General features: G+C 40.5%; 1 protein-coding gene across 2 annotated transcripts; it reads left to right on the top strand.

Moving 5' to 3' along the window:
• The first annotated feature begins 2,376 nt into the window (after nucleotides 1–2,376).
• LOC148880029 (putative pectin methyltransferase QUA3) lies at nucleotides 2,377–26,713 on the top strand. Of its 2 annotated transcripts, XR_016104425.1 has the most exons (8): nucleotides 2,427–3,286; nucleotides 20,118–20,321; nucleotides 20,402–20,612; nucleotides 20,699–20,960; nucleotides 22,156–22,527; nucleotides 22,680–22,809; nucleotides 23,324–23,419; nucleotides 26,237–26,713. XR_016104425.1 is itself a non-coding variant. In XM_088961823.1 (7 exons), exons 1-7 carry the CDS (start codon nucleotides 2,864–2,866, stop codon nucleotides 26,445–26,447), a joined length of 1,779 nt encoding a protein of 592 aa, XP_088817949.1. In that variant the 5' UTR covers nucleotides 2,377–2,863; the 3' UTR covers nucleotides 26,448–26,713. The 2 variants fall into 2 exon arrangements, 1 of the variants encoding a protein (XP_088817949.1); XM_088961823.1 differs by lacking the exon at nucleotides 22,680–22,809 and having other exon boundaries at nucleotides 2,377–3,286.
• The last annotated feature ends 440 nt before the right edge of the window (nucleotides 26,714–27,153 follow it).

Genomic DNA, 27,153 nt, shown 5'->3' with positions numbered 1-27,153 from the left:
GTAACTGCAAGAGTAATAAAAAGGGTTAGTCACGAACTAAAGAAAACCTTAAAATAAAAATCGAGGTGGAGACCTACCAGGAGGGCTCAACCCAGCTCGCACAAGCTTCTCCTCGGCCAAGAAATCTTTCATCTCCACGTCGAGGTCCCTCCAAGAGTTGATAACTGCCCTAGTCTCTGCATCTAAGCTCACCCCGGGATCCTTGATAGCCACCCTCCAATGAGTTGGAAAAGACCATCCCTCAGGATTTTGGACAAGGAAGTACCTCCTCTTCCAGGCCGAAACCTTGTTCGGGCTACCGAACAGGATTTTAAACCCGGGCCAAGGAGAGATGTAGTAACTTTGGCTTACATCCCCGCACAGACAAGCGGAATTCTTTTTGATTGAATAGATCGAATTGAAGACATCTAGGGACAGAGGTCGATTGTACTCATGGAACAGGGAGATGGTGCCTACTATGTTCCGGATAGAGTTTGGGTGTAGTTGGTCAACGGTGATGCTAAAAAACTTGACTATCTCTATAATGAAGGGGTGGAGCGGGAAGCATAGCCCGACAGCGAGATGCTCTTCAAAAACCGCGAGCTCATAGGGATCATGAACGCAAGGATATTGACCTAGAGGAATACTAAAGACTAAGCTATCGGGAAGACGATAGCGAGCTACTAAATGCATTAACCTATCTAAGGTCAAGATAGAAGGACTGAAGTCATTCAGATCCTGACCCCGAAAGAAGATGGGACCTCCGTCCTAGAGGTCGGTCCCTCCTCCCGAGCCTCGAGCTCGACAGGCCGAGATGGCCCAACTTCAGGTACAAAAGTTTCCTCTAAAGACCGAAGAGGAGAGTTGCCCAGCGACAAGCTGACCTCCCCAACAGGGGCCACGGATTGCACCTCGACACCCTTGACCTCACTAGAGTTACCTAAGTGCCTATTATACTAGAGCTAGACATGATTAAAAAATGAAGGAGAACAAACTAAGGAAAACACGAATTCACCAAGAGAAGGACGACCTCGGAACACAAAGAAAGAGCGAGCTGAAAGACTCTGACGCAACGAAGAGGGGTCCCTCGGCCCCCTATTTATAGTTCACCATGAGGTGGTTAACGGCTGAGATTTGCTCGATCCATCGGTTCTCATGAAAACCGGTTACACGACGCCTGATGACGAAATCGGTTGAATGCGTTCTTGACGTCTGCAGAGTCCATAAACAGCGTGACGTCTGCGCGTACACCCAACGCGACCTAGGCTGCGGCTGGTTAAACCAAATGTTCGAATAGGTTTGACCGGCTGATCCGCTCGACAAACCGCCTAGACCTCGTGCGAAATCCACCTGGACTCGTAATGAACTCCTCGCACCGGGTCGGGACCCCCGGCTCGGGGAGTGGGATGCAATTGATGAAGGGTGATTTGGCCTGACTTAGTAACAGGGGGACACGTGGACACGACCTAACTAGTAAGATGACAACTCAGATAATCAAACCACCTCGGGACGAGTTCACCTCGGTGTAAGGTCGCATCAGGACCACCTTGGTCCCAAGGCACTTCGGCGTTCGCCCTAGGTCGGATCTAAAGAGCAGTAGCTCGGGTAATATTGACAGACCACTACATGGCAACCCCGAAGATCTCACCATTAGATTCCAAGCCTCGCGGGATTACGCCTCGTAACGGTAAGCATTATCTCCTTCCCGTCTAGTTCGGGTAGAATTGATAGGCCCCATCAGTTATCCCCCATTAACGCGGAAACGGGTCTCATCGTGGTGATGATCCTGGAACCGCTCTGCGAAACCCACGAGGACTCCACTATATAAAGGCTCTACCCCTAGAGGCCAAGGTACACGTGATTTCTCTGCTCTCTAGCTCTTAACACTCAAAAGCTTTTCAGCTCACAATCAAGTATACTGACTTAAGCATCAGAGCGGCCTCATCGGGTTAGCCACCCCGGGTTCTTTGGTTCTTCTTTTGCAAATCAACCTAGTCCATCATTTATTGGAAGCCAAATCACCTCCAACAGGGAGCAGCCGGATCAAACTTCATCGGGGAGAATGACCAATCAGCCCATATCAGAATTTTATAAACCCAATATACAGGGGGGGATTCAGGGGCAGGATGTGGTTTAAAGGGGGGCTGGAATTCAGAATTCTGCATAGTGTGTATCCGTACTTATCCCTTAAAAAAAACACAACCTACACTTTATCCATCAATGCCCACAGGTGAATTTACATCCTCAACATACCCATCCTTTAATATCCACCCATCCTTTAATATCCAAGAAATAGTCCAATCTAAATTCGACACAAGCTGGTAACAGGGCAAGGCGTCAAGGCCCAGTTCTAAGCCCAAAGTCATCGAAAAGCTCGGGTTGGGCCTCCAAATTGCTATCCCTTTCGACCCTTTTTTTGTTGATACAGCAAGTGCCAAGTGAGTGGCTACGAGCCTACGATAGATCTCCGCCTTTGTCTCTCGAACAACGCACTACGCGGCAAATCGCCATTTTGCCAAGTTCCTTCGCTTCCACCGCGATTCGGTCCCCGTCCTCATCAAATGCTGAATTGAGAAGTTTGGCTTGTCGTGATTTAATTGTACTGCAACTGAAGTGTGAAGTGATAGTGACCACTCAAGTGAGAACTGAGAACTCTTCCCCTCCTCCCCTGCAACATCACCAAACACACCCTTCTTCTTCTTCTTCTTCTTCTTCTTCAGAACTCGTACTTCTTTCTCTCGGTAAAGTGAGGACGGGTACAGCATAGGAAGGGTACACAGGTTCGGTAACCAAAGAAAGCCTTAGGATTCCGGTTAAAGGCCCAGGAATCGAGACCCACAATACAAATCTGATCAGGTTATTCAGATCTGATCTCGTTTTAACAATGGGGCAATTGAATCTCCCATTTTCGAAGCGAAATGCTCGACAATGGAGGCTTATCGATCTCGTCTCCGCTGCTTTCTTTGGGGCCATCTTCGTTTTCTTTCTCCTCGTCTTTACTCCCCTAGGCGACTCGCTCGCCGCCTCCGGACGTCATACGCTTGTCCTCTCCACGGGGGATCCCCGCCAGAGGCAAAGGATGGTTGCCCTAATTGAGGCTGGGAAGCAGCAGTCTATTGAAGCCTGCCCTGCCGAGGCAGTTGATCACATGCCCTGTGAAGATCCCAGGAGGAACAGTCAGCTTAGCAGAGAGATGAATTTCTACCGTGAGCGGCATTGCCCATTGCCCGAGGAGACTCCGCTCTGCTTGATCCCTCCACCCGAGGGATACCGGATCTCAGTCCAGTGGCCCGAAAGCTTGCATAAGGTATATTTTTCTCCTTGTGGTTTTTATCATAGTCTCGAGGTTGGTATTTGTTTATACATTTTGAATTCTCATAAATATTCCCCATATTTCTTCGCGGAAGGTTTAGTTTCAATATTTCAACATCTTCGGTTGTTAAATTCAGATAGATTGTCAATTATTCAGTTTGAGTTTTAAAATCAACATGTTGAAATTTTGGGAAAAGTTATTATCTCATTTACACTCCAAAACAGAATCTTTTGTTATGGACTATAACTGGACATGCTTGGTTTTTGCAGTTAGGACCTTTAGATGCACTTCAAACGAGACATAGTGGGGACAGTTCTAGAAGCATCAATCCCCTCCCCTCCTCCATGTATGAATAATTGCCAGATTTCATTTATTGAAGGAGGTTAACAAGGACTTTCTATTAACAGAATCGGTAGTTATCTCAGTGTAGCAACAAGGATCCTCATTATACTTGTTTTCAACTCCAGTGGGGCTTTAGTGAAATATCTTAACGTGCCTGCAATTTTGAACCAGCTCTTACTAGTTTTAGCTGAAACATTGCTGGTGCATTTTCAAGAAGGATGTAAGCTAGATACTATAGCATTTTCATGGCTTCATATTTTTAGGTCAGAAGGTGCACACCCTGGTGACAAATTTCATGCTGTGAGTGTGTGGACGATGAGATTTACCATCCCATGATTTATGCTGATTCCCAAGATTGATCTATCATAACCTTCTGCATACCTGTTTGATATCTCAGAAATTCCATTTCATATAGGGGTAACCGAAATGTAGGCTCTTTTTTGAAACCAAACTGGTACCACCCGTTTTGCAATTTCTTGATATGAAACTGGATTGACAGTGTAAGACAAGCTCACATTGGCAGTGTAATGCCCTAGAAACAAGAGGTTTTAAAATAAGTAGGACTAAAATAGACTATATGACATGTAAATTTAGCAGTCATAGGAGTGTAAATCAGGACACTCTTAGGATTGGAGATCAAGAGATAACTCAATGCGACCATTTTTGGTACCTTGGTTCAATAATTCATAATAAAGGAGAGGTTGAGGAGGATGTCACCTAGAGAAATAGAGAAGGTTGGGCAAAATGGAGGGGTGCATCTAGAATTTTGTGTGATAGGAGAATACCATGTAGATTAAAAGGAAAATTTCTATAAAATAGTTGTAAGGCCAGCTATATTGTATGGAGTAGAGTGTTAGGCAGTCAAGAAACAACATGTTCAAAAAATGAGTGTAGTAGAAATGCAAATGCCAAGATGGATGAGTGGAGAAACTAGAAAGGATAGGATCAGGAATGAAGCCATCCGTAGAAACCTAGGAGGGAAGAGAGAGAGAGTAGGCTAAGATGGTTTGGTCGTGTGCATAGAAGACCACCAACAACTTCGATTAGAAGAAGTGATTTGTTACAAGTTGATGGGGGCTAGATTAAAAGGAAAATTCTATAAAACAGTTGTAAGGCCAACTATGTTGTATGGAGAAGAGTGTTAGGCAGTCAAGAAACAATATGTTCAAAAAATGAGTGTAATAGAAATGCGAATGTTAAGATGGATGAGTGGAAAGGATCAGGAATGAAGCTATTTGTAGAAACCTAGGAGTGGCTCCAATAAGTGATAATATGAGACAGTAGGCTAAGATGGTTTGGTCATGTGGATAGAAGACCACCAACAACTTCAATTAGAATAAGTGATTTGTTACAAGTTGATGGGGGCTAGAAGAGCTAGGGGTAGACCAAAAAGGACATGGGTAGAAGTAGTAAAAAATGATTTAAGCACTAATAATTTAATATTAGATATGGTTTTAAATAGAACAAAGTGGCGAAACAGGATTCATGTAACCGACCCCATATAGTTGGGATGAGGCATGAATGATGATGTTGGTATTATATATATATATATAGTTATAATATATTATATATTATAAATAAATAAATACACATAATATACATAAAAATATATCCCGGTCAGTTTGGTTAAACATCAGTTTTTTTCCTAGGTTAACTAAGAACCAAATGCGTTCAGTTTTTATGAATACCAAATCGAAACTGAACCGATCAGTTTGGTTAATCACATTTTTCGGTTCAGCTTGGTTTTTCAGTTTTTTATGAGCGCCACTAATTTCATATGCTGTTTGGTTCTTTCATAAAATACCAACGCAATATGTACAGCTGCCTGGTTGTCATATAATAATAGAATAACTATATAGGCTCTGTAACAGGAACCCAATCTCATCTATCAAGTGTTTCAACCACATCAGCTCACAAGTGGCATGAGCCATTGCTCTATACTCGGTCTCTGCATTATGCCTATCTATGACACTTTGTTTCTTACTTTGAGACACATTGCTCATCAGCATCCCTCCTCTTTGAGATAACAAATGGAGGGCCATAAATCCACCTCCAATCACTGTAACTGATTGGTTTCCCAGACCTGGTTGTCTTAATAATAGGAGAGAAACCAGACCTGAAAAGAGGAAAAAAAAGTGAAATGGAGATTACAAGAGAGAGAAGCAGCTGGCCACACCATATGCTCTGATACCATGTAACAATGGTTCAGACCAATGAAGCAATGAAAGTGGAGAAGTGAAATAACTTCTGCTGGAAGAGAGGAAAGCCTAGCTTCTGTTTCTTATGTTGCATGAACCAGGTGGGAAGGTACATATATATTTTACTATAATAGAGTTGGGATTACCAAGGTTGAAATTTTTGATACGATACACCCTGTATTGAGCGTATGGTATTGTATCGGGATCTCTCCGATACCCAAATAAGGGGTGTTTTGGATTTTGAGCACTTTCAGGGTGTAGGCATGCCGAAAACCGATCCCCTGAAGCAATACTAAAACAAGTTATTATTGAAACACCCGTTACGCCTGTTTGTGTGTATTGGGTGTTTCGATATTCAATACTGTGAACCTTGGGGATTACAAATATACCCCTGTTTAGTATAAAACTAGGACTGGAGTTTCCTTACACAATCAAGATAGTTAACCCAACCACCCTGCTGCCCACTTAATATGCTGTATGGCTAACTCCTGTTTCATTTTCAAGAGTATCAAAATCCCTGGAAGGAAGACATTACACATCCATTAACCCCAGAATTTTCATAAGGAATGTGGCCATCTTATTAGATGTCATTGATTTATTGACACTTTTTGTACAGTTTTTATTGAGTTTTCTGAATTTTTGGCAGTAAGTTGGTTCAAAGGTTTTCTTGATGGCTCAATCTATGTCATCACTAAGGCGGGTTGGAAGGGAGAGCTGGTCATCGCCAAGAAAAGTTTCTCGGTGGAGAAGAAAATTAATAACAGGGATGCTTTTGTCCAGTTAACTTGGAAGTCTTTGGAAACGGTAAAAACAAGTTATTTGTATTCTAGAAGTGAAGACTAAGCAAGCTTGGATTCAGATCGCAGAAGCTTTAGAGGACTTCGATCATTGAAGGTGGTTATGTGAAAGGAAATCGAATAGTCCAGTTGCTGATCACAAAACGAACAGTCCAGTTACTGTTCACGAAATTTCAGCAACAGAAAACCCTTCTGTTTCACTTGGTGAAGTGGAGAGGGTGGAAGAAACCAGAGGAGTGAGTGTAGCTCTTGCTTGCCCGAAGTTGTTGATAGAAAGAGGTTTGCAGAACTAGGAGAAAAGGAAAGTTCTAGGATTAGAAAAGGTGGATGATTGGAGCGGAGTATTACATGATATAGTGAAGGTGTTTGGTGTTCCCAATGGTAGAAATAGCCTTTTTGATTCTGTTCGGGTGGACTGCAGCTATTCTTGACCTCGACTGTCATTTCGAGAAAGTGAGTAGAGTACAAACTTGTGAAGGCTGTGTGATTCTGGAAAACTGGAATCCGTCTTGCAACGAGCTTGAATGGGAGGAAGAGACGCTGCAAATAAAATTATTAGGGCTTCCATTTAATCTTTGGAAGCAGGAGATTTTCTCTCAAGTGGTGGTTCTCTATGGGGGATCCTTGGTAGCGATGAACACCTCATCCTTGAAAGCGGCTAGAATAGATTGTAGGAAACCAAAGAAGCAATGGGGTTGGGTTTGGATGGGGAATTAGAGTCTGCAGAACTTCAGGATGAGGAAAGATCAAGAGAGGATGAACTAATTAGAGAGAAGGAAGGAACCAATGAGGTAAAAAGGAATACAAGAAGTGGGGAAAACCAGAATGAGAGGTTCCTGTAATGGAGTTGGTTGACAAGATGGGGTTGAAAGTGGAGAAAGATAAGGAAAGGAAACCTCAAAATAAAGTGATTAAAGATAAGGAAGGAAAGAGGATAAGGAAATTAAATGGAGTTGAGAAACTTATTAAGATGTTGAAAGGGATAAGGAGTTCAGTGCTAGAGGAGGTAGGAGAAGGGGGGGGGGTTATAGGGTAGAGGGCTTGGGTTCAGTTATTTTCATGATTATGAAGATCATTAGTTGGAATGTAAGAGGTCTAGGGAGTGCCACAAAAAGGAGAGCAGTTAAAGAGGTATCGAGGAAAGAGAGACCAAATTTTGTTTTGATCCAAGAATCTAAAATTAAGGTAGTCAATAGGAAATGGATAAGAAGCATTTGGGGTGATGAGAGGAATATTAATTGGAGTTTTGCTTCTTGGAGTTTATCGAGGGGAATAATAACAATCTGGAAAGAAGAGGTTAAGGAAATTGCAAGATGGGTTTGAATGGATCTTCACAAATGTCTATGAGCCAAATTCTTATAGAGAAAGAAGTAAATTGTGGGAAGAGCTAGAGGACATTAGGGGTCTGTGAAGGGCCTTGGTGTATTGGGGGAGACTTCAATGTTATAAGATTTGTGGGTGAGTCAAGCCTGAGGAAGTTTAATTCTTCTATTAAGGAATTTGAATCGAGAGACTTTCAATTGGGACAATCTTGTTTCACTTGGTCACACCTCCAAGAAAACCCCATCTTGTCTAAAGCTTGACAGGTTCTTAGTCTCCCTAGATTGGGAAGAACATTGGATTGGCCTAGCTGGGAGAACTCTACCTAGAATTACTTCAGACCGTTGGCCCATTTGTTTGTTTCAGAAGAGTATTGATAGTGGCCAATTCCTTTTAGGTTTGAAAATATGTGGCTCACTCATTCGGATTTCAATGAGAAGGTCAAAGTTTGGTGGAATAGCTTGGAATAATCAATATTGTGGGAGGGTCAAAGTTTCCTAAAAAAAACTTCAGTTGGTGGAGAAGGAGATTAGAGAGTGGAATAGGGAGAAATTTGGAAGACTGGAGGAGAAAAAAAGCTGATTTGGTCTCCCAAATTGAGGCGATTGATAGCAAAGAAGTGGTGGGTTCTCTTGATGAGGGTGATAGGGAATTGAGATAGTCTCTGAAGAGGGAGCTAGGGGAAACCTTGCTAAGAGAGGAAATAAGTTGGAAGGAAAAATCAAGAGAAAGGTGGATCAAAAAAGGGGATGGTAATACAAAATTTTTCCATGCCATTGCAAATGGAAGGAGAAGGAAGAGATTGATTAGTTCTCTAATGGTGGGGGGAAGTGAGGTTACAGGTCAGACAGAAATCGTAGTCTTTCTCAGAGCATTTCAGGTCTACTTATAGGAGTCCTTTAAATGAAAGGTGGTTGGTTGAAGGGTTGGAGTGGGAGACTTTGGGGGGAGGCTCAAGTGCACTTTTTGGAGAGAAGCTTTGAAGAGGAAGAGATCAAGGAAGCAATTTTCTCTATGAATAGATCAAAAGCCCTTGGGCCTAATGGATTCACCATGGCATTCTATCAAGATTGCCGGAATATAATTAAGGATGATCTTCTTAAAGTTTTTCGTGAATTCTATAGATGGTGGAGGGTAATCAATTTAGGGATGAATTCTACTTTTTTAGTGTTGATTCCAAAGAAGAACAATGCTTTACAGCCCAGAGACTTTAAACCTATCAGCCTAGTGACAAGCATTTATAAGGTTATATCCAAAGTGTTGTCTCTGAGGGGGTGGAAAACTTGAAGTTGGTGGTGAAACTATTTGAGAGACTGTCTAACTTGAGGATTAATTGGTTGAAGAGCTTAGTGGTTGGGACCAATATCAATAAGGAACTTTTGAGGAGCTTGGCCGACTCCTTAGGTTGTGAGAAAGGTGAGTGGCCTATGAAATACTTAGGCTTGCATCTAGGGGATAATCCTAGTCAGCTAGTTTTTGGGCCCCAATGGTGGAAAGGGTTGAGAAGAGATTAGTTGGATGGAAGAGGAACTACATCTTAATGGGGGGGGGGGGGGAAGATTAACCCTTATTAAATCTACCTTAGCAAACCTTCTAGTGTACCACATGTCAGTGCTTAGGATGCCACAGGAGGTAGTGAAGAAATTTGAAAAAACCATGAGAGATTTTCTTTGGGAGCCAGGGGAAAAGAAAGAAATGATTTCTGGATTACTTGGTCAAATGGGAAAATGGTGGTGAAATTGAAAACAGAAGGAGGGTTAGGAATTGGTAATGTTAAGATGAAGAATCGGGCTTTACTCAGAAAATGGTTATGGAGGTTTCCTAATGAAAATGAGAAGTTATGGCACAAGGTTGTGGCGAGTATTCATGGCATATCATGCAATGGATGGGATGCTGGATGTCTTCGTAGAGCTACCTTGGCTGCCCCCCTCCCCCTTCCCAGAAGGCCATCCATGATTTTGTTCCTACCTTCTTACATCATATCAGGTATGACTTGGCCTGTGGTAAAAAAATCAGGTTTTGGGAGGATCTGTGGATTGGGGATACCCCTTTGGGTATTAAATACCCTTCTCTTTTTGATATTTCCAGGTGTAAGTGTAGGCCTATTTCTGACTTCGTTACTCGGCATCACTTCTGAATTGGAATTTTGGCTTCATTAGGAACCTTAGAGAATCTGAACTTTCTTTGATGACTGATCTTTTGAGCTTGCTGAATTCAGTTTTGGTTCGGATTCTAGAGTATGGGGTCCTAACTTTGATGGGGAGTTCTCTTGTAAGCCTTTTCATTTTCTGGTTGCCGCCCCTTCTTCCTCTTCTTTCCCAGTCAAGGAAATTTGGTGTTCTCCCATTCCCCCTAAAATCAGTGCGTTCTGTTGGGAAGTGTTTCATGGAAGCATTAATACCATTGATATACTTCAAAGGAGGAGACCAAATTGGTGTTTGTCCCCCAACTGGTGTGTACTTTGTAAGTTGAATGGTGAGACTGTATTTCATCTTCTTATCTCTTGCCCTTTTGTTAGCTTCTTTGGGATTGTTTTACTTCTCTCTTTGGATGCAGTTGGTCTTCTCCTGATAGGTTGGAGGGTTTGTTTAGCCCTACCGGCATTAGTTGTACAAAAAAGAGGGATAGGACCTTGTGGAGATGCACTAGAGGCTAGAGCAGCACTACTTTGGACTGTGTGGGAGGAAAGAAATGCAAGAATATTTGAAGAGAAGGAAAGAAGCAAGGAACCTTGCTTGAAACTATAGCATTGAGAGTAGCAAGTACATTGGGGTATCATTGCTGCATCTTCAACTACAAGACAAAGATCTTTTGAGGTTTGGTCTCCCCCAATAAATGGCTGGAGAAACTGAATTTTGATGGGAGCTGTTTGGGTAACCCAGGCCCCTCAGGTATTGGGGGTGGGGGGGGGGGCGTTATGGATGAAGAGGGGAACATAATTGCTTTATACTCTGGCCCTGTGGAGCAGGGTGATGTGGCAAGATCAAAATTTTTGGGATTGAGATGGCAAAAGAAGTAAAGAACTGGGTATTAGTAGGCTGATTATTGAGGGAGACTCTAAAACTGTGGTTAAGTGGCTGGTAAAGGGGGAGGGGGTTGGCATGGCATTTGAGGAATGAATTCAGAAAATTCAAATGGCTGTAACAGGACATGTTAATCCAAGTGAAATGGGGGAGGAGGACTGCAAATAGCTTGACAGATAGCTTAGCCAAGCAAGGGGTACATAGAACACATGTTTTGGGCTCAAATGTAATACTGAACTGGGGCAGCTTCTATAGCTGGTTTCTTTCACAACTTCTTGTTGTAATCATGTTTTTCTCGTAATTAATGAATTTTTTTTTCTGTGTTGATGATCAGAAAAAAAAAAACAGATCTGCTGTAGACCTCTCCAACTAATAACTTTGCTGTAGACCCAATGACTGATCACCGCCTGTTCTTTGCACATGTGGTGGTCTTCTCATGTGTGGTTTACTTAACAGAGTCCATGTTGAGACCCAAACACCCCCTCCAGAACCCACTAGGGGAGTGGAGCAGGCCGCCACCTATCAGCCATTCAAAGAAGACAGAGGAGCCAGGCGGCAGAGCCCCAGAATTAGTTACACTCAGAGTTGGTTACTCTGCCACCTGAAGATTTTCCACCCATGTTATCTGCCAGAGTTAGTTATTCAGAAATCAGAGAATATTCCCTATGATATTACACCCGTAGGCCAGCTATATAAGGCCGTCATCACATAATGAAAGCAATGAATGATTCTCCCTTAATTTTCCTCTCCCTGATTCCAGTTTCTTCCTTCCCTCCCTTCTCTCTTTTCTCTCCATCTTTTGTTTTAGGAGGTCAAGCCTCCCTCGAAGAGGTTTCCGAGGTGAGCGGAAACTCACCAAGTTGGTATCAGAGCAAGGTTGCAGACCAGCTATGCCGCAGACAAGATCCTCTACCATGGAAGACAGAGTCGACCAACTTGAGATTGGGTTCCATCAGGTACTGAACGAACTCAGGGATCTCAAGGTGGTCATCTCTAACCTCGCCTCCCAACAACAATCCGACGAGACCAGTCATCCAACAGGGGCCGATGCCTCTGTTTCCGGTAACCAGGGAACTGGGGGTTACCCCACCGGAAAGGTTACTAAAATCAATTTTCCCAACTATTCCGGTGGAGATCCCATTCCTTGGATTTTCAGAGCAGAGAGATTCTTTGAGTATCATGAAACCCCTGCACACCAGCGCGTTGCCATCGCTTCCATTCACCTAGAAGGAGATGCTATTCTCTGGCTTCAGTGGTATCGATAAACCCATCCTCAGGTAACTTGGGCGGAGTTCACAGAAGCCCTGTGCATCCGTTTTGGGCCGACGGCGTTTGTGGATTACGACGAACTCCTCACTCGACTAAAATAGACCGGGACAGTAGCAGACTACCAGCTCGAGTTTGTAAGAATGGTGACCAGGGTACATGGATGGCCGGAGAAGGCTTTGGTAGGGTGTTTCGTTGGAGGTCTCAGAGAAGGCATCCACTTGGAAGTGAGAGCTCTTCGACCAGTGACAGTCATGGCGGTGGTGGGAATGGCTCGCCTGCAAGAAGAGAAGATGGATAGCATGCGCAAAACCAGCAAGCCTTCCTACCCGAATGTGAGGGCTCCCCAGCGGACCGAATAGCAACCCATGAAACAAATTGGGGATTCTCAGAAGCCCATTCTGTCTAGGCCCACTGTGCCCTTCAAGCGCCTCTCATGGGCTGAGATGTAGGCTCGACGCGAGAAGGGCCTTTGCTACAATTGTGATGACAAGTTTGGGCCGGGCCATAAGTGCCGAGTCCAGCGAGTGTTTCTCCTTCAGATAGAGGAAGAACTGGAAGAAAACGTAGAAGACTGTGAACTGATCTCAGTTGAACTAGAACCGGGGGGAGCCGAGATCTCCTTACACGCCCTCATGGGCCTCAACCCTCTTCAGTCCATGCGAGTAGGAAGGTTGGTGGGCCAATCTGTGATGATCTTGATTGACAGTGGCTCTAAAAGAATGGTAGGATCCATCTAATGGACGCCATGAAGGGTGCGGAATGGGCGGGCGAATTTCAAAAATTTTCCTACCTTCTCCCAATTGGGAATCATATTCCCTAAATTTAGAATACAATATTCAAGGATTCTACTTGAACCATAATCGAACCAGATCTGAACCAAAAGAAATAGGGAGGATTATACCTGATCCGGAGAAACAGTATCTCCCAAAGTTGGTGTTCACGCCCAAAGAAGACACCAAGATCCGCTCCTGCTGAAGATGACATAGCTGTGGATGGAACGGAACCATCAGGGTGCGTCCTACACACTGGATCCTTCGCAAGAACCCACTGGAAACTCTGAACACTGAATCCTTTTCAGTCTTTTATACAAGACTGATGTCAAGAACTGATTTCTTGACTTCTTTCTTCTGCAAATATCGAATCTTGCAAGAGGGGTTGGCGGTGGCTGGAGGAGAACTCCTAGGACGAAGATGGCTAAACAACTTTTCTTCTTTCTGGAGTTTTGTGAGATCTAATCTCTGTACGCAGAAGGCTTTCTTCCTAACTATAAAACCCTTGGTTTGAAATATGATATTTTCGAATTGGTTTTCTCCTCCTTTTTTCTTGATTAAGAAAACCTCCTAATTAGGAGTTATCCCAATCCAAATCAATATTTGGATAGGGGATTATCTTAATCCTATCTACAGATTAAGTTAGTTTACTCCTGATCTTATCAGGAGGTTACCAGATTCAAATCTGATTTGAATTTGGTCTCCCAGAGTGGATAAGGTCAAAAGTCCAATCCTTTTACTAACATTAATCTCAGATTCGCCCTATAGATGGGTGATCATATCAGCCCAGCTCGTAATGGGCTTTTGGCCCATTAAGTGTTCAGTGTTTAACTAGTTTCCAATCTGCTGCCCAGTTGGGCTTCTTTGTATGGCGTGGGACCCAAGCATTAATCTACACACCAGCCACATGGGTTCGGCCCAGCCTTTATTACAAGGCCCAACCGAATTCACTGAAAAGCTCAGTGACCCCTTGAGCCCATCACATGGACCCTATGGGCCCAACACTTACATTAAGTGGTCCCTGGGCCAAGCCATCTTATAAAAAACCCAGGGACTGTGGGCAGGTATAAGATTAGCCCATCAGGTATTATCCTAAATGGTCTTACACTTAACCTCTCAGCCCTTAATGATCAAGCACTGCCCGACAAGAGAGGACCTCTCCCTCGGCTGCAAGGAACAGTGCCACACTCTCTACTCACATGGATCCCGGGAATTAAAACCATTTGCAAACCTTTTGAAACCGTACATATACATTTATATATATTAATTTTGCAAAACAAAATTCCAACGATTGAAATCAACTGCCAGCAGTTTGGTTTCCATCAGAGAGAGTGCATTCTCGATCATTACCATTGTCCGACAAAGGGGCTGATCCTGTCACTATGATCACTCACTCAGATGAATTCTCAGACTGCCCCAACATGCCCAGGTTTTGACCCCCGCTAAGGATCTCACTGATTCACATATCAAAGACAACCCGATCCGACACCTAGTGAAGTGTCATAATCGAGTCTAGGGGTCAGGTGTAACTTTCTAGTTTTGCCCATCTATTTCCAAGGTCCAGGGCAATACTGGAAATCTGGTCCGGTTCAAGGATTCAAGTAATCCCATACTGCATGTGCCTTGGGTCTTACCCTGGTGGCTGAGACAAGCCATCCCAACACTTGGTGGCACACCAGTATCAGCCTTGGCAGGATAAATCTCCCCAGACTTATCCGATGGCTGTGTTCATTTAAAACTAACACGAGTCTCTATAAGTGTCCAGTTTTAGGGTCTTATACAGAAATATACCAAACAGTATGAATCAAACATGCACTTTATTTATTTACACTAAATGTCAAAAGTACATCAAATTGGATTGAAGCTAAGGGCATACAAAACTGTCTAACAGGCTCAACCCTGAATTTCATCACTTGCCGATTAGCAAGGCAACTAGGTATGTCTATACAACCCACTCCACTCTTTTCAATCTATGTGGCTAATGGAAGTCAGTTGACATGTGATGGTGTGTGCAAGAAGGAAAGGCTCCTTATACAAGGCCACTATTTTGTGGTGGATCTCCACCCATTGGATTTCTCAGGGGCTGATATTATTTTGGGAATTCATTGGTTACGTGGCCTAGGGCTGGCACTGTGTGATTGGGCCAAAATGACAATGGACTTTTATCAAGATGGTCAAACTTGCCATCACCAAGGGGTGTGACCTCCGAGTCCCCAAGGTGATACTGTAACTTCCATATTACGGGCCTCCAAGAATACTGGACAACCCTTATTTATGCACTTAGGCATGCAGCCCACAGCTCCAACTTTAAACAATCAAGGATGTGACCAACCCACGGAAGCCCAACACGAGGCACTATGATTGATACTCGATCAGTTTGTTGATGTGTTCAAGGAACCAAGCCAATTACCTCCACCTCGGGCCCATGACCATCAGATACCCCTCTTACCAAATTCTAAACCGGCCAATGTGAGGCCATATAGATACCCCTATTTCCAAAAACTAGAAATTGAGAAGGCGGTAAGAGAGCTAATGAACAAAGGGCATATACAAACCAACACTAGCCCATTTTCATCCCCTGTACTCCTAGTAAAAAAGAAGGATGGTAGTTGGCGGTTTTGTTTAGATTACCGGGCCCTGAATCAAATTACAGTGAAGGACAAGTTCTCGATACCCCTCATTGATGAACTGCTGGATGAGTTAGGAGAAGCACTAGTGTTCTCCAAACTGGATCTGCGATCCGGGTACCATCATATCCGGGTTCACCAGGCCGACATCCACAAGACCGCTTTCTGAACCCATGATGGCCATTATGAGTTCTTGGTTATGCCGTTTGGGCTCACCAACGCCCCCTCCACCTTCCAGGCCCTTATGAATGACATTTTCAGGCCTTTCTTAAGGCAATTTGTTTTAGTATTCTTCGATTACATTTTGGTTTACAACAGGGACTGGGGCACCCATATGGAACATCTGAGACTTACTCTCACCACACTAAAGGAACATCAATTACATGCCAAAATGACCAAGTGTTCTTTTGGACAAAAACAGATACAATACTTAGGCCATGTGGTTGCAGCAGGGCGGGTCATGGCAGACCCAGAAAAGATAGAGGCCATCCAAAAATGGCCCAAGCCCACTACTGTTAAGGCTCTCAGGGGTTTCCTTGGGCTTACAAGGTATTATAGGTGTTTCATTAAGGGGTATGGGCTCATGGCCGCCCCTCTAACGCATCTGTTGAAGAAGGATTCTTTCAGATGGCCTGATGAAGTCCAACGGGCCTTTGAAGACTTGAAGACAACAGTTTCGAGCCCTCCAGTCCTTATCCTTCTAGATTTCACTCAGTCCTTTGAGATTGAGTGTGATGCCTTAGGTGCAGGGGTGGGGGCCGTCCTGATGCAGAAGGGACAACCCATTGCTTACTTTAGCAAGGCCTTATCAGCCGCCCACTAGAACCAGTCCACTTATTGTCAAGGAGATGATGGCAGTGGTAATGGCAGTCCATAAACGACGTACCTATCTATTGGGACGCCAATTTATCATAAGATCAGACCAACGAAGTCTGGAATATATAGCATAACAAAGAGTGCACACTCCAGAGCAGCAAAAGTGGCTAAGTAAACTGATGGGCTTCGACTACCGAATAGAGTATAAACCTGGGCCTGCTAACAGGGTAGCTGATGCCTTATCACGGGTAGAAGAGCTGGCCCAACTAACCTACTCTTAGCCCAGTTTTCCCTTGTTTGAAACCATAAGGCAAGAAGCAAGGACTGATCCGCAGCTGCAGGACATTAGGGAAAAATTAAGGCAGAACCCTTCCCAGGTTGCAGGGTACCAAATTGTGGGGCCAGACCTCTTCTTCAAGGGACGGTTCGTGATTGCTCCAAATTCCAGCCACAAAACTGAACTATTGAAGTTGTTTCATGATTCCTTCTTGGGAGGACATTCAGGAGTGCTAAGGACTCTAAAGAGGCTCAGCAGCCACTACCATTGGGTAGGTATGCGCAAGGATGTGTTACACTATGTATCTGAATGCCAGACCCGTCAATGGCAGAAATACTCCTCACAGTCTCCCGCGGCCCTCCTACAGTCCCTTAAGATTCCAAAGCAAGTATGGGAAGACCTCTCCATGGGCTTCATCACCGGACTTCCCCGTTCTTTAGGGAAGGAAGTTATCATGGTAGTAGTTGACCGTCTCACCAAGTATAGCCATTTCTCTGCCCTGCCTCACCTTTACACAACAGCAACGGTGGTTGACATCTTCATACGGGATGTCGCCAAATTGCATGGGACACCAAGATCCATTGTATCGGACCGTGATCCTGCCTTCCTAAGTTCATTCTGGAAGGAATACTTCCGATTGCAAGGAACCCAATTGCACCCATCCACAAGTTACCACCCCCAGACGGATGGACAGACTGAAGTTCTTAATCGGTGCTTAGAAGCCTACCTGAGGTGCTTCATAGGGGAGAAGCCCAAACAGTGGGCTCACTGGCTTCCGTGGGCAGAATACTGGTACAACACAACTTATCAGTCAGCAGCAGGAATGACACCCTTCAAGGCTCTATATGGCAGAGAACCTCCTCCCATATTACCTTATGAATTTGGGTCGGCTAAGATGGCAGAAGTAGAGACTCGCCTATTGGCTAGAGATGAGATCCTTAGACTGCTCAAGGCCAACTTGACTAAAGCCCAACAAAAGATGAAGGCCTACTATGACTCTCACCACCGCCCACTAGAGTTTCAGGTAGGTGATTTTGTCTACCTTAAACTCCAACCTTACCGCCAGGTCTCAGTGATGAGACGGGCTTGGCACAAGCTAGCTCCCAGATATTATGGGCCCTATAAGGTGCTGGAGAGAGTGGGCTTTGTTGCTTATAGATTGGACCTCCCTGCTACCTTGAAGCTACACCCGGTGTTTCACATTTCACTTCTCAGGAAAGCTGTGGGGAATCATACCCCTATCTCATCGAACTTACCCCAATTTACAGATGAAGGGGACATTTACGCAGAGCCTGTCAAGATTGTGGATTTCCGATGGGTTTGGCGAGGAGGGCAGGTGGTGCCAGAAGCCAAGGTTGAATGGGCTGGTCTGCCTCCAGAAGAGGCCACATGGGAACCTTATCTAAGGCTGAATGAGAGGTTTCCCAACGTAGACCTTGAGGGCAAGGTCAGTGCTAAGGGGGGAGGAACTGTTGAGACCCAAACACCCCCTCCAGAACCCACTAGGGGAGTGGAGCAGGCCACCACCTATCAGCCATTCACAAGAAGACAGAGGAGCCAGGCAGCAGAGCCCCAGAATTAGTTACACTCAGAGTTGGTTACTCTGCCACCTGAAGATTTTCCACCCATGTTATCTGCCAGAGTTAGTTATTCAGAAATCAGAGAATTTTCCCTATGATATTACACCTGTAGGCCAGCTATATAAGGCCATCATCACATAATGAAAGCAATGAATGATTCTCCCTTAATTTTCCTCTTCCTGATTCCAGTTTCTTCCTTCCCTCCCTTCTCTCTTTTTCTCCATCTTCTGTTTCAGGAGGTCAAGCCTCCCTTGAAGAGGTTTCCGAGGTGAGCGGAAACTCACCAGTCCACCGTTAGGATTTAACAGTAATATTAGTTTTCTTTTTGTTGTTTATCTTTTAATTTGTATAGCCTAAGAATCCCAAAATTGTATGTTTTCTTCTTCCCATCATATTTTCATTCTTCATCTCTTACTCATCCCTTCTTCTCCCAAAATTTCTTCTGTACGGACTCAACCGAAGTCAGAGATCCATACTGATTAACAGCTGAGATGTTTTTACTTCTAATTGGGTTTCTAATCTTTGTATGATTAGATTTCTAGGCTGCAGCATAATCTTGCTTGGAACGTAACCTGAAGATAGACAACTGTTATACATTGATTCATTGCAGAACACTTTGAATACAGATATTCGTGTTGGATAAGTGTTCATTGGATTAATTGGACTTCTAGGCTTCTGTATACAATGATTCGACCAAAGCAACCAGAACACTTTGAATACAGATATCTGTTTCGGATTCTTTTAATCAAAGGAGTTCTGGTTGCTTCAGTTGAGTTCATACAGAAGAAAATTTGGGGCAAGGAAGAGAGGATGAGGAAGAGATGAAGAGTGAAAATAGGATGGGAAGAAGAAAACATACAATTCTGGGTTTCTTAGGCTATACAAAATAAAAGATAAATAACAAAAAGTAAATTAATATTACTGTTAAATCCTAAGGGTGGGCTCTGTTAAGTAAACCACACATGAGAAGACCACCACCTGTGCAAAGAACAGGATGTGATCAGTCATGGGGTCTACAGCGAAGTCATTAGCTATAGGTCTACAGCAGATCCGGGTTCCTGAACGTCAATTTTTCCTACCTAGAAATACACCATAAATACACATACCAACATGAGATCTTACTATCTACAACATGGACATCTTCATATCTTTGATTGCTATTTATTGATTGAAGTGAAATAATGTCATTTGCGTGTGATACATTTGGTGAAGATTCCATCTTAAGCACATTAGGGGGATGACGCAGAAGTAATGTCTCTATCGTGTATCTAAAACTTTATCTTGTTAGATGGAAATGCTTTAGAGTAGGGGTGTTTGAATTCGGCTATCAAACCAAAAACTGAACCGAACCAAATTGAATAATCCAATTTGGTTTGGTTTGAGAAAAATTTAACTGAACCGAACTGAAAGCTGAATTAACCAAAATAAATACATATATTTATATTTTAATTATAAATATTAATGTTAACATAAAAAATTTATTAATAACTGCAATTTTGGTTCGGTTCATGAAAATGGCCTAACTGAAATGTTGGTTAAGTTCTCTTTCCAAATTGAACTGAATCAAACCGACTGAATGAACACCCCTACTTTAGAGATCATGCCAATGTTAAAAATTACTAGAATTCATTATAACAGTTGTATATGGTGAGTTATTACCCAAACCACCAAGATTTGTCAAGCTGCCAGCTTGTTTTACTCCTTGAATACTGCTATATTTAAAGAGTTACCATTTCATTTTTTAATGCAAGCAGACAGTGTGAGACATCTCTTGTCAATATTTAATAGTTCTCTTTTTGTATGTAGATATGGCACAGCAATATGCCACACAATAAAATTGCTGATAGAAAAGGTCACCAGGGATGGATGAAGGAACAAGGGCCATACTTTATTTTCCCTGGTGGTGGTACAATGTTTCCTGATGGTGCTGTACAATATATTCAAAATTTGGGACAATACATCCCAATAACTGGAGGAGTTTTGAGAACAGCCCTGGATATGGGATGTGGGGTAGGTTGTGTTCCTCTATTACTTCAAAAGCTCTTTTATATATGTATTTTTGGAGGTAGCATAATTCAATTCTCATGCAGGTTGCCAGCTTTGGCGGGTACCTACTTCATGAAGATATTTTGACACTCTCATTTGCCCCTAGAGATTCACATAAAGCACAGATACAATTTGCATTAGAAAGGGGAATACCAGCATTTGTTGCTATGCTTGGTACTCGCAGGCTACCATTTCCTGCATACTCCTTTGATCTAATTCATTGCTCTCGTTGTCTGATCCCATTTACCGCCTACAGTAAGTTCTTCCTTCTCTGTGGAATACTTTTCTATTTTGTTGCTCATGTTGATGTTTTTCTGACCAATAAGGAAATTTGGTTGCAGATGCAACATACTTTGTTGAAGTTGATAGGTTGCTACGACCAGGAGGTTATCTGGTCATCTCTGGTCCCCCTGTACAATGGCCTAAACAAGGTAAAGAATGGGGAGATCTGCAGGCTGTAGCAAGGGTGTTGTGTTATGAGCTGATTGTTGTAGATGGAAATACTGTCATTTGGAAAAAACCTTCAGATGATTCATGTATCTCCAGTCAGAATGAGTTTGGACTTGAATTGTGCACTGACTCTGATGACCCAAATTATGCATGGTAAGCTTCATAAGTATCCATGGTTAGTTTCTCAATTTGGTTTCAATACACCCTTAGTTGCAGGAGTAGGATCTTAACATATTAAGGTGTCACTGTGCCTTTTTGTTTCTGTTTAGCTTACTTGCATATTATGCATGTATTATTCTTTTTATCAATATATTATGCACATATAATCATATTATGTACAAACTCCACAATCGACATGTTTTGGAGTAAACATTTAGAACTCCACACAGTTGATAATTTCTAATAAGTACTATTTTTTTTTAGTTTTTATAGATCATTTCTATATGCAAATAATTTGCCATTTTCAGAGAGCGAATATGGAGTTCGTATATAATAATGTTTTCTTCACCTTTATAGATCATTTCTATGCAAATAATTTTAAAGAAAAATGTTTTTTGTCTTTTCTATGTATATAATCATATATTATACATCTTGCATATTTTACATGATTTGGTCAGTAATCTAGTTAGAAAGAAATGAGAAAATAGAGGGAAAAATAGAAGAGAGAAAGTATAAAGCTGAAGAAAACAGTCTGAAAAAAAGGATGGGCGTACAGTCCCTTTACATTATATGAACTCCTTTTCAAATATAATTGAAAACAACTAGTATATACGTGATTGTACTCCTTTAAACTGTAAATCATAAGAAATAATCAATGACAAGAACTTAAGTGAACCCAGGAATACACCTGTACACATAAACTCCCTACTCTCAAACACCATACAAGACAGAAATATGGAGCATTTCTCAACAATATGCATTAACATGTAAAATATATGCATATAAGATAAAATGAAAGAAAACCATACACGAAAGCTACTTGTACTATAATTTTGCTGTATGCCAAATTGCTAATTTTTTTTGGAAATTCCAAATTGCTAATTATGGTCTTGGTTTGTCAGCATATCTGCTTTCTGAATTGGAGTATGATAACTGTTTGTTCCCTGCACCATCTTACCCTCCCCATCCTCCAATCCTGCTTCATGCTCAGCATTATCTTTTAATGAGTAAAATCATGAGCTAGTCTTTGTTACTCTTTCTTCTGCTGTTTTGTGTGTTATTTTTTTTCTCCTTTTGACATAATCTGGGTTCTGACATACAACCTCAATTGTCCAAACCTTGGCTTTTATGAAAAGCTCAACCTAGAGGATATATCTGAAATGCATGTCTAATCTGAACGATTATGCAGGTACTCCAAGTTGAAGAACTGTGTTAGTAAGATGTCCTCCCATGTGGGAGAATATGCTGTTGGAAGCATTCCTAATTGGCCAAAGAGGCTAACAAAAGCTCCCTCAAGAGCAACACTCCTGAAAAATGGAGTTGATGTGTTTGATGCTGATACACGGTGTTGGGCAAGAAGGGTTGTGCACTACAAGGAATCTCTTAACTTGAAGCTTGGGACTCCATCCATACGCAACGTTATGGACATGAATGCATTGTATGGAGGCTTTGCAGCAGCATTGTTCTCAGATCCTGTATGGGTAATGAACGTTGTTCCTCCTCACAGTCCTACAATTGGTGTGATTTATGACAGAGGCCTGATTGGAGTGTATCATGATTGGTGAGCAATTGATTCAGATATTTTGAGTCTTTCTAAAATAGATGCAATTTAAAGTGATCTAAATTTGTCGTATTCCCCATAAACCCCTCTATTTTGTTTTGGATTTTACTTTATTCTGCTTCTTGTCTTAATTTACTTCATTTGTACTGCAGCCAAACAAAAGAAGCTAAAATTTGAAACAAAAATAGGTCAGAACTTACACTCAAATCATTTGCACTGCCATGGTTTTGCATCAGTGCAAATTTATTTGCATTGCAACCAAACACAGGCTAAGGAAATTAAGTGAGTAGTATTTCCATACATGCCGAAGCTATGCCAATGTATATTACTATTGAGTAGGTTTATCCTTTGTTAACTAGTAGTTCATCATGCAAATGAGAATGCAAATGTTTTTTACTGCACCAAGCTTCTGTACCCTATCTTGAGAATAATCATTTATTTAATTGAGTATTGCCTGACTATGTAATCCTAAAATATGCTCTTTGGATAACATCAAAATTATTCTCAGATCATATTTTGCACTATGTATTTCTTACAACCAACACATGTCTCACTATCTATTTAAAGAAAAGCACAGAAGCTTTCAATTGGTGGTAATCCACAAACAAGAACTTTTAGAAAACCAAAGAAACAAGGCATATTATCGCAATAAACTCACATACTCTTATTTCAATACTTTCTTATTGCTTTTCTGTATAATGGTCTCTTCTATTGACTTGGTCCAGAATGCGATGTCCAAACCTCTTGTAGATGCACTTGATCAATTTGCTAATAGTTATTTGTTTGTTGCTGGTAGGTGTGAGCCATTCTCGACATACCCTCGAACTTATGATTTCATTCATGTGAACAGCATTGACTCACTTGTGAAGTATCCAGGCTCAGGCAGGAACAGGTACTTCTAAATGCAACCCACTCTTCTCTATTTTATTTATTTATTTATTGATCAGTGAAAACCCACTCTTCTCTATTATTGTTCAATGTCTAAAATTCTTTTTGTTTTGTTTTTCCCTTTCCTTGACTTCTCTTGAATGCTTCTGGTTGAACACGTAAAATTATCTATAGATGAGATAATAGGGAGAAATAGAAAGTGGGGAATGTAAATGGAAATATTCCATTGAAGTAAAATGACTCCCTTTTGTGTTAACTTATTGAAAGAAAATCAATATGCAAAATAATTATATTATTACTATACTTTGGATATGGCTCTATTGTCTTATGGTGACGAATAAATATTTGTATTTTACCAAATCTATACACTACTATATAAAAAGTACAAATAGGGCCTAAGATATCTGGAATTTTTTCTGGACTAAAATACCCTTTTTTGAAATAGGGTTCCTATCTATCATGATGGCAGAAAATGTAATTTGAATACTATTATTCATTGCATTCAATTCCCTCATTAAATCCCATTTAAGGTATTAACTCTCATTCACCCTCATTTAACTATACATTTAAGGCATTTTTGTTTCTTTTAATTACTAAACTCCACTAATTAAATCCATACATAAATCATTCTAATAACATAAAAACTTGTACTTTTAAAATTGACTTGGAAAAACAGTACTTTTATCTAGGTGGTGGTAAGAAATTAAACAATTTTGGGTCAAATGGGCCAACCCATGTTGCGTTGTTGCCACAATTAAACAATAAAAAAAAATAAAACTTGATAAAATGCAAAAAATATAGAAATTAAAGAAAAAATTGGGAACATCTTTAATATCATATATTCATCATATTAGAGAAGAATAAGTATGATAAATAAGAAAGACTTTTATTATTGATGAAAATGGAATATAACGTTTAAAACCAATTGGGAATAAAATTATTTTCTTATTCTCTCTCATTAAGTCTCATATCTAAGGTATATTTTCTCATTAAATCCTATATTTATAATATATTTTTCTCATCATTAAATTCTATTAATTAAATCCACAAAAGTGATTTTAATAGTATAAAAATAAATATTTTGAAAAATAATTTGAAAACAAAACCATTTTCTTCCTTCCTGGTGATGGGTAAGCAATTCAACCATTTGGGTCAAATGGGTTAACCAATAATGCCATAAGTAAATAATAAAAATCAAAATGATTAATATATAAAAATACAAAAAAAAAGAATTGAGCATATCTCTAATATTATATATTCATTATACTAAATAAAATTAAGTATGAAATGTAAGAAATATTTTTATTAATGATAAAAATGGAATTACAAATCTAAAATAAACCTTGAAATTAAATAAAATAATGTCATTGTCAAATAATAACATTTTTAAAATAAAAATACAAAAAATCATAAAAATAAAGAAAAAAATTAAAGAACAATTTGGGCACATATCTGATGTTATATATTTATAAAAAAGATAAAATATTGGGTCCATCTATAATATTATACATTCATTATGTTGAACAAAAATAAGTATTATACATAATTTTATCAATAATGGAAATGCAATAATAAATGGTTTGGGTCAAATGAATTAACCAATGATGTTATAGTAAAATAATCAAATTTTAAAAAATAAAAAACGGTACAAAGAATCAAATATACAAAACTTATAAATTTGGACACATATCTAATATTATATATTAATTGTATCAAATAAAAATTAAGTATGATAAGCAAACATTATTTATATAATGTAGATGAAATATTTAATTTAAAATTGATATGAAAGCAAGGCTATTTTCCTATCTAGATGGTGGGTTACTGATCAAACTTTTCAAATAAACTCATGATGATGTCATAATTGAATAGTAAATATTTTAAAAAGATAGAACGCAAAAAATGAAAAGTATACAATTTTGTCGAAAACATTCATGGACATTTCTAATCCTATATATTCATCATGTTAAATATTAATAATAATAATAATAATGAAAAGTTTCATTGTAAAATTTTAACGTGCAATGCTCGTCCACATTTACTAGTAAAAAGTAAGGTAATAAATAGTGGTGCCTAATTATTACAATTTAAGGAGAGAGATGTTCTTGTATAGCATAGTTGTCAAGGCAACGCCTAGGCGACAAGGCACCCTTGGAGGCTCGACTCGCCTAATCACCAAGTAGTTTTCTATAGCATGTTATAAAAAACTTTTATATTCTTAAAATTTTAAGGTTATAATTATAAAATAGACATTTTTAAACTAAAATATTCATTTGTGTGTTTATATACTAATTTCTTTTTATTGTTTTCTTATTTGTTAGGGTTTAATCAACACAAACATTGCTAAATGCTGTATTAAACCCTCAAAGGCTTCACGACCTGAACCAATAAGGAAGAACATAAAATGTTGTCCAATCAACACATTTTGTGTATACATGCATAAATAAAAAACACATTTTGTGTATATATATACTAATTTCTTCTTCTTCTTTTCTTATAACAGAAATAGGGGTTCAGCCCCTGTATATATATTTTTAATTTTCTTTTCTTTCTTTTTCTTCTCGTGAATATGTTGATTTTCTATACTTTAAAATGAAGTTTATACTTTTCTTATGAAAATTATGGATATTTATTAAGGAAATCTGATTATGGAACTTAGGGAATTACCCTAGGATGGATGTTTTTACTTAAAAAAAATCCATCGCCTAGGCGCCCCCTTATCGCCTAGCCTCGTCTTGGTGCCTTGAAAACTATGCTGTATAGAAAAGGCATTTTGCTGAAAAATGGAATTTGGATCTTCTGATCTTTGTTTGGGCTGTAGGTGTAATCTTGTGGATTTGATGGTGGAGATTGACCGGATGCTGCGTCCAGAAGGAACGGTAGTTGTTCGAGATTCCCCTGAAGTCATTGACAAAGTGGTCCGGATTGCACGTGCAATAAGGTTGACTGCCACCATACATGATCCAGAGCCTGAATCAACTGGGAGGGAGAAGATTCTTGTAGGGACCAAGAAAGATTGGAAGCTATTTTGAGCTTCCCAGTGACACGGCCTTGTGTTCTATGTTCTTTGATCCTCCCCCTTCCCAGTCCGTAAGTCCAAGAAGTAATTGTCAATCCATACAAGGAAAAAAAAAAGAGGGAAAGAATAGGAAAAAGGAAATGCAGGTTTCTTCTTACCCTTCCCTCGTGTTTGAGTTAAATCATTTTGTTTTTTTGGTTGCTGCAAGTCAATCTTTGTATTAATTGTAAAATAGGTTCTATTTATTTAGAGCCAAGAAAAATCAATGGGTTTCCTTCATTCTTTTTTGTTTCTTCTGACTTCTAAGATGGTTAATTTCCAAGTCCAGGCAAACAAGCCAGATTCTATCTGTTAGGTAGGTTCATCGGAATATGTAATTTGGCCCAAGTTAGCCCGAAACCGACCAAAAAAAGTCAGGTGGGGACTTGGGGTTACAAAAAGAACTTAACATTGAGTATTAGGTAACCTGAAATCGCTGTTTTGTTTCCGCTAGTTAACCTTGTTTTTTTTTAATCTAATAAATGAGAATATGTTTTCTAATAAAATGCGTTAATAATAATTATTAATTAAAAAATTAGGCTAACTCAATCCTAACATGACTTGTTGAGTTGATGTCATTAGGTTTAGGTTGGGACGTAGGGTAGAGGTTAGAAATAGGGGTCCAACAACTCAGGTTATGGTTTGAATTGAGGGTTATTAGGTTAGGTTGACCTCCACTT

Source organism: Nelumbo lutea, chromosome 1, assembly GCF_056320005.1.
Source record: "Nelumbo lutea isolate HS-2025 chromosome 1, American lotus-T2T, whole genome shotgun sequence".
Classification (NCBI taxonomy): domain Eukaryota; kingdom Viridiplantae; phylum Streptophyta; class Magnoliopsida; order Proteales; family Nelumbonaceae; genus Nelumbo; species Nelumbo lutea.
The sequence above is the reverse complement of the archived record's forward strand: the minus strand, read 5'-3'. Positions and strand labels throughout refer to the sequence as shown.

Coding starts and splice junctions, on each gene's coding strand:
- LOC148880029 (XM_088961823.1), top strand. CDS start 2,864: ATGGGGCAATTGAATCTCCCATTTTCGAAGCGAAATGCTCGACAATGG. Junction 3,287..20,117: donor GGCCCGAAAGCTTGCATAAG/GTATATTTTTCT, acceptor TTTTGTATGTAG/ATATGGCACAGCAATATGCC. Junction 20,322..20,401: donor CCCTGGATATGGGATGTGGG/GTAGGTTGTGTT, acceptor ATTCTCATGCAG/GTTGCCAGCTTTGGCGGGTA.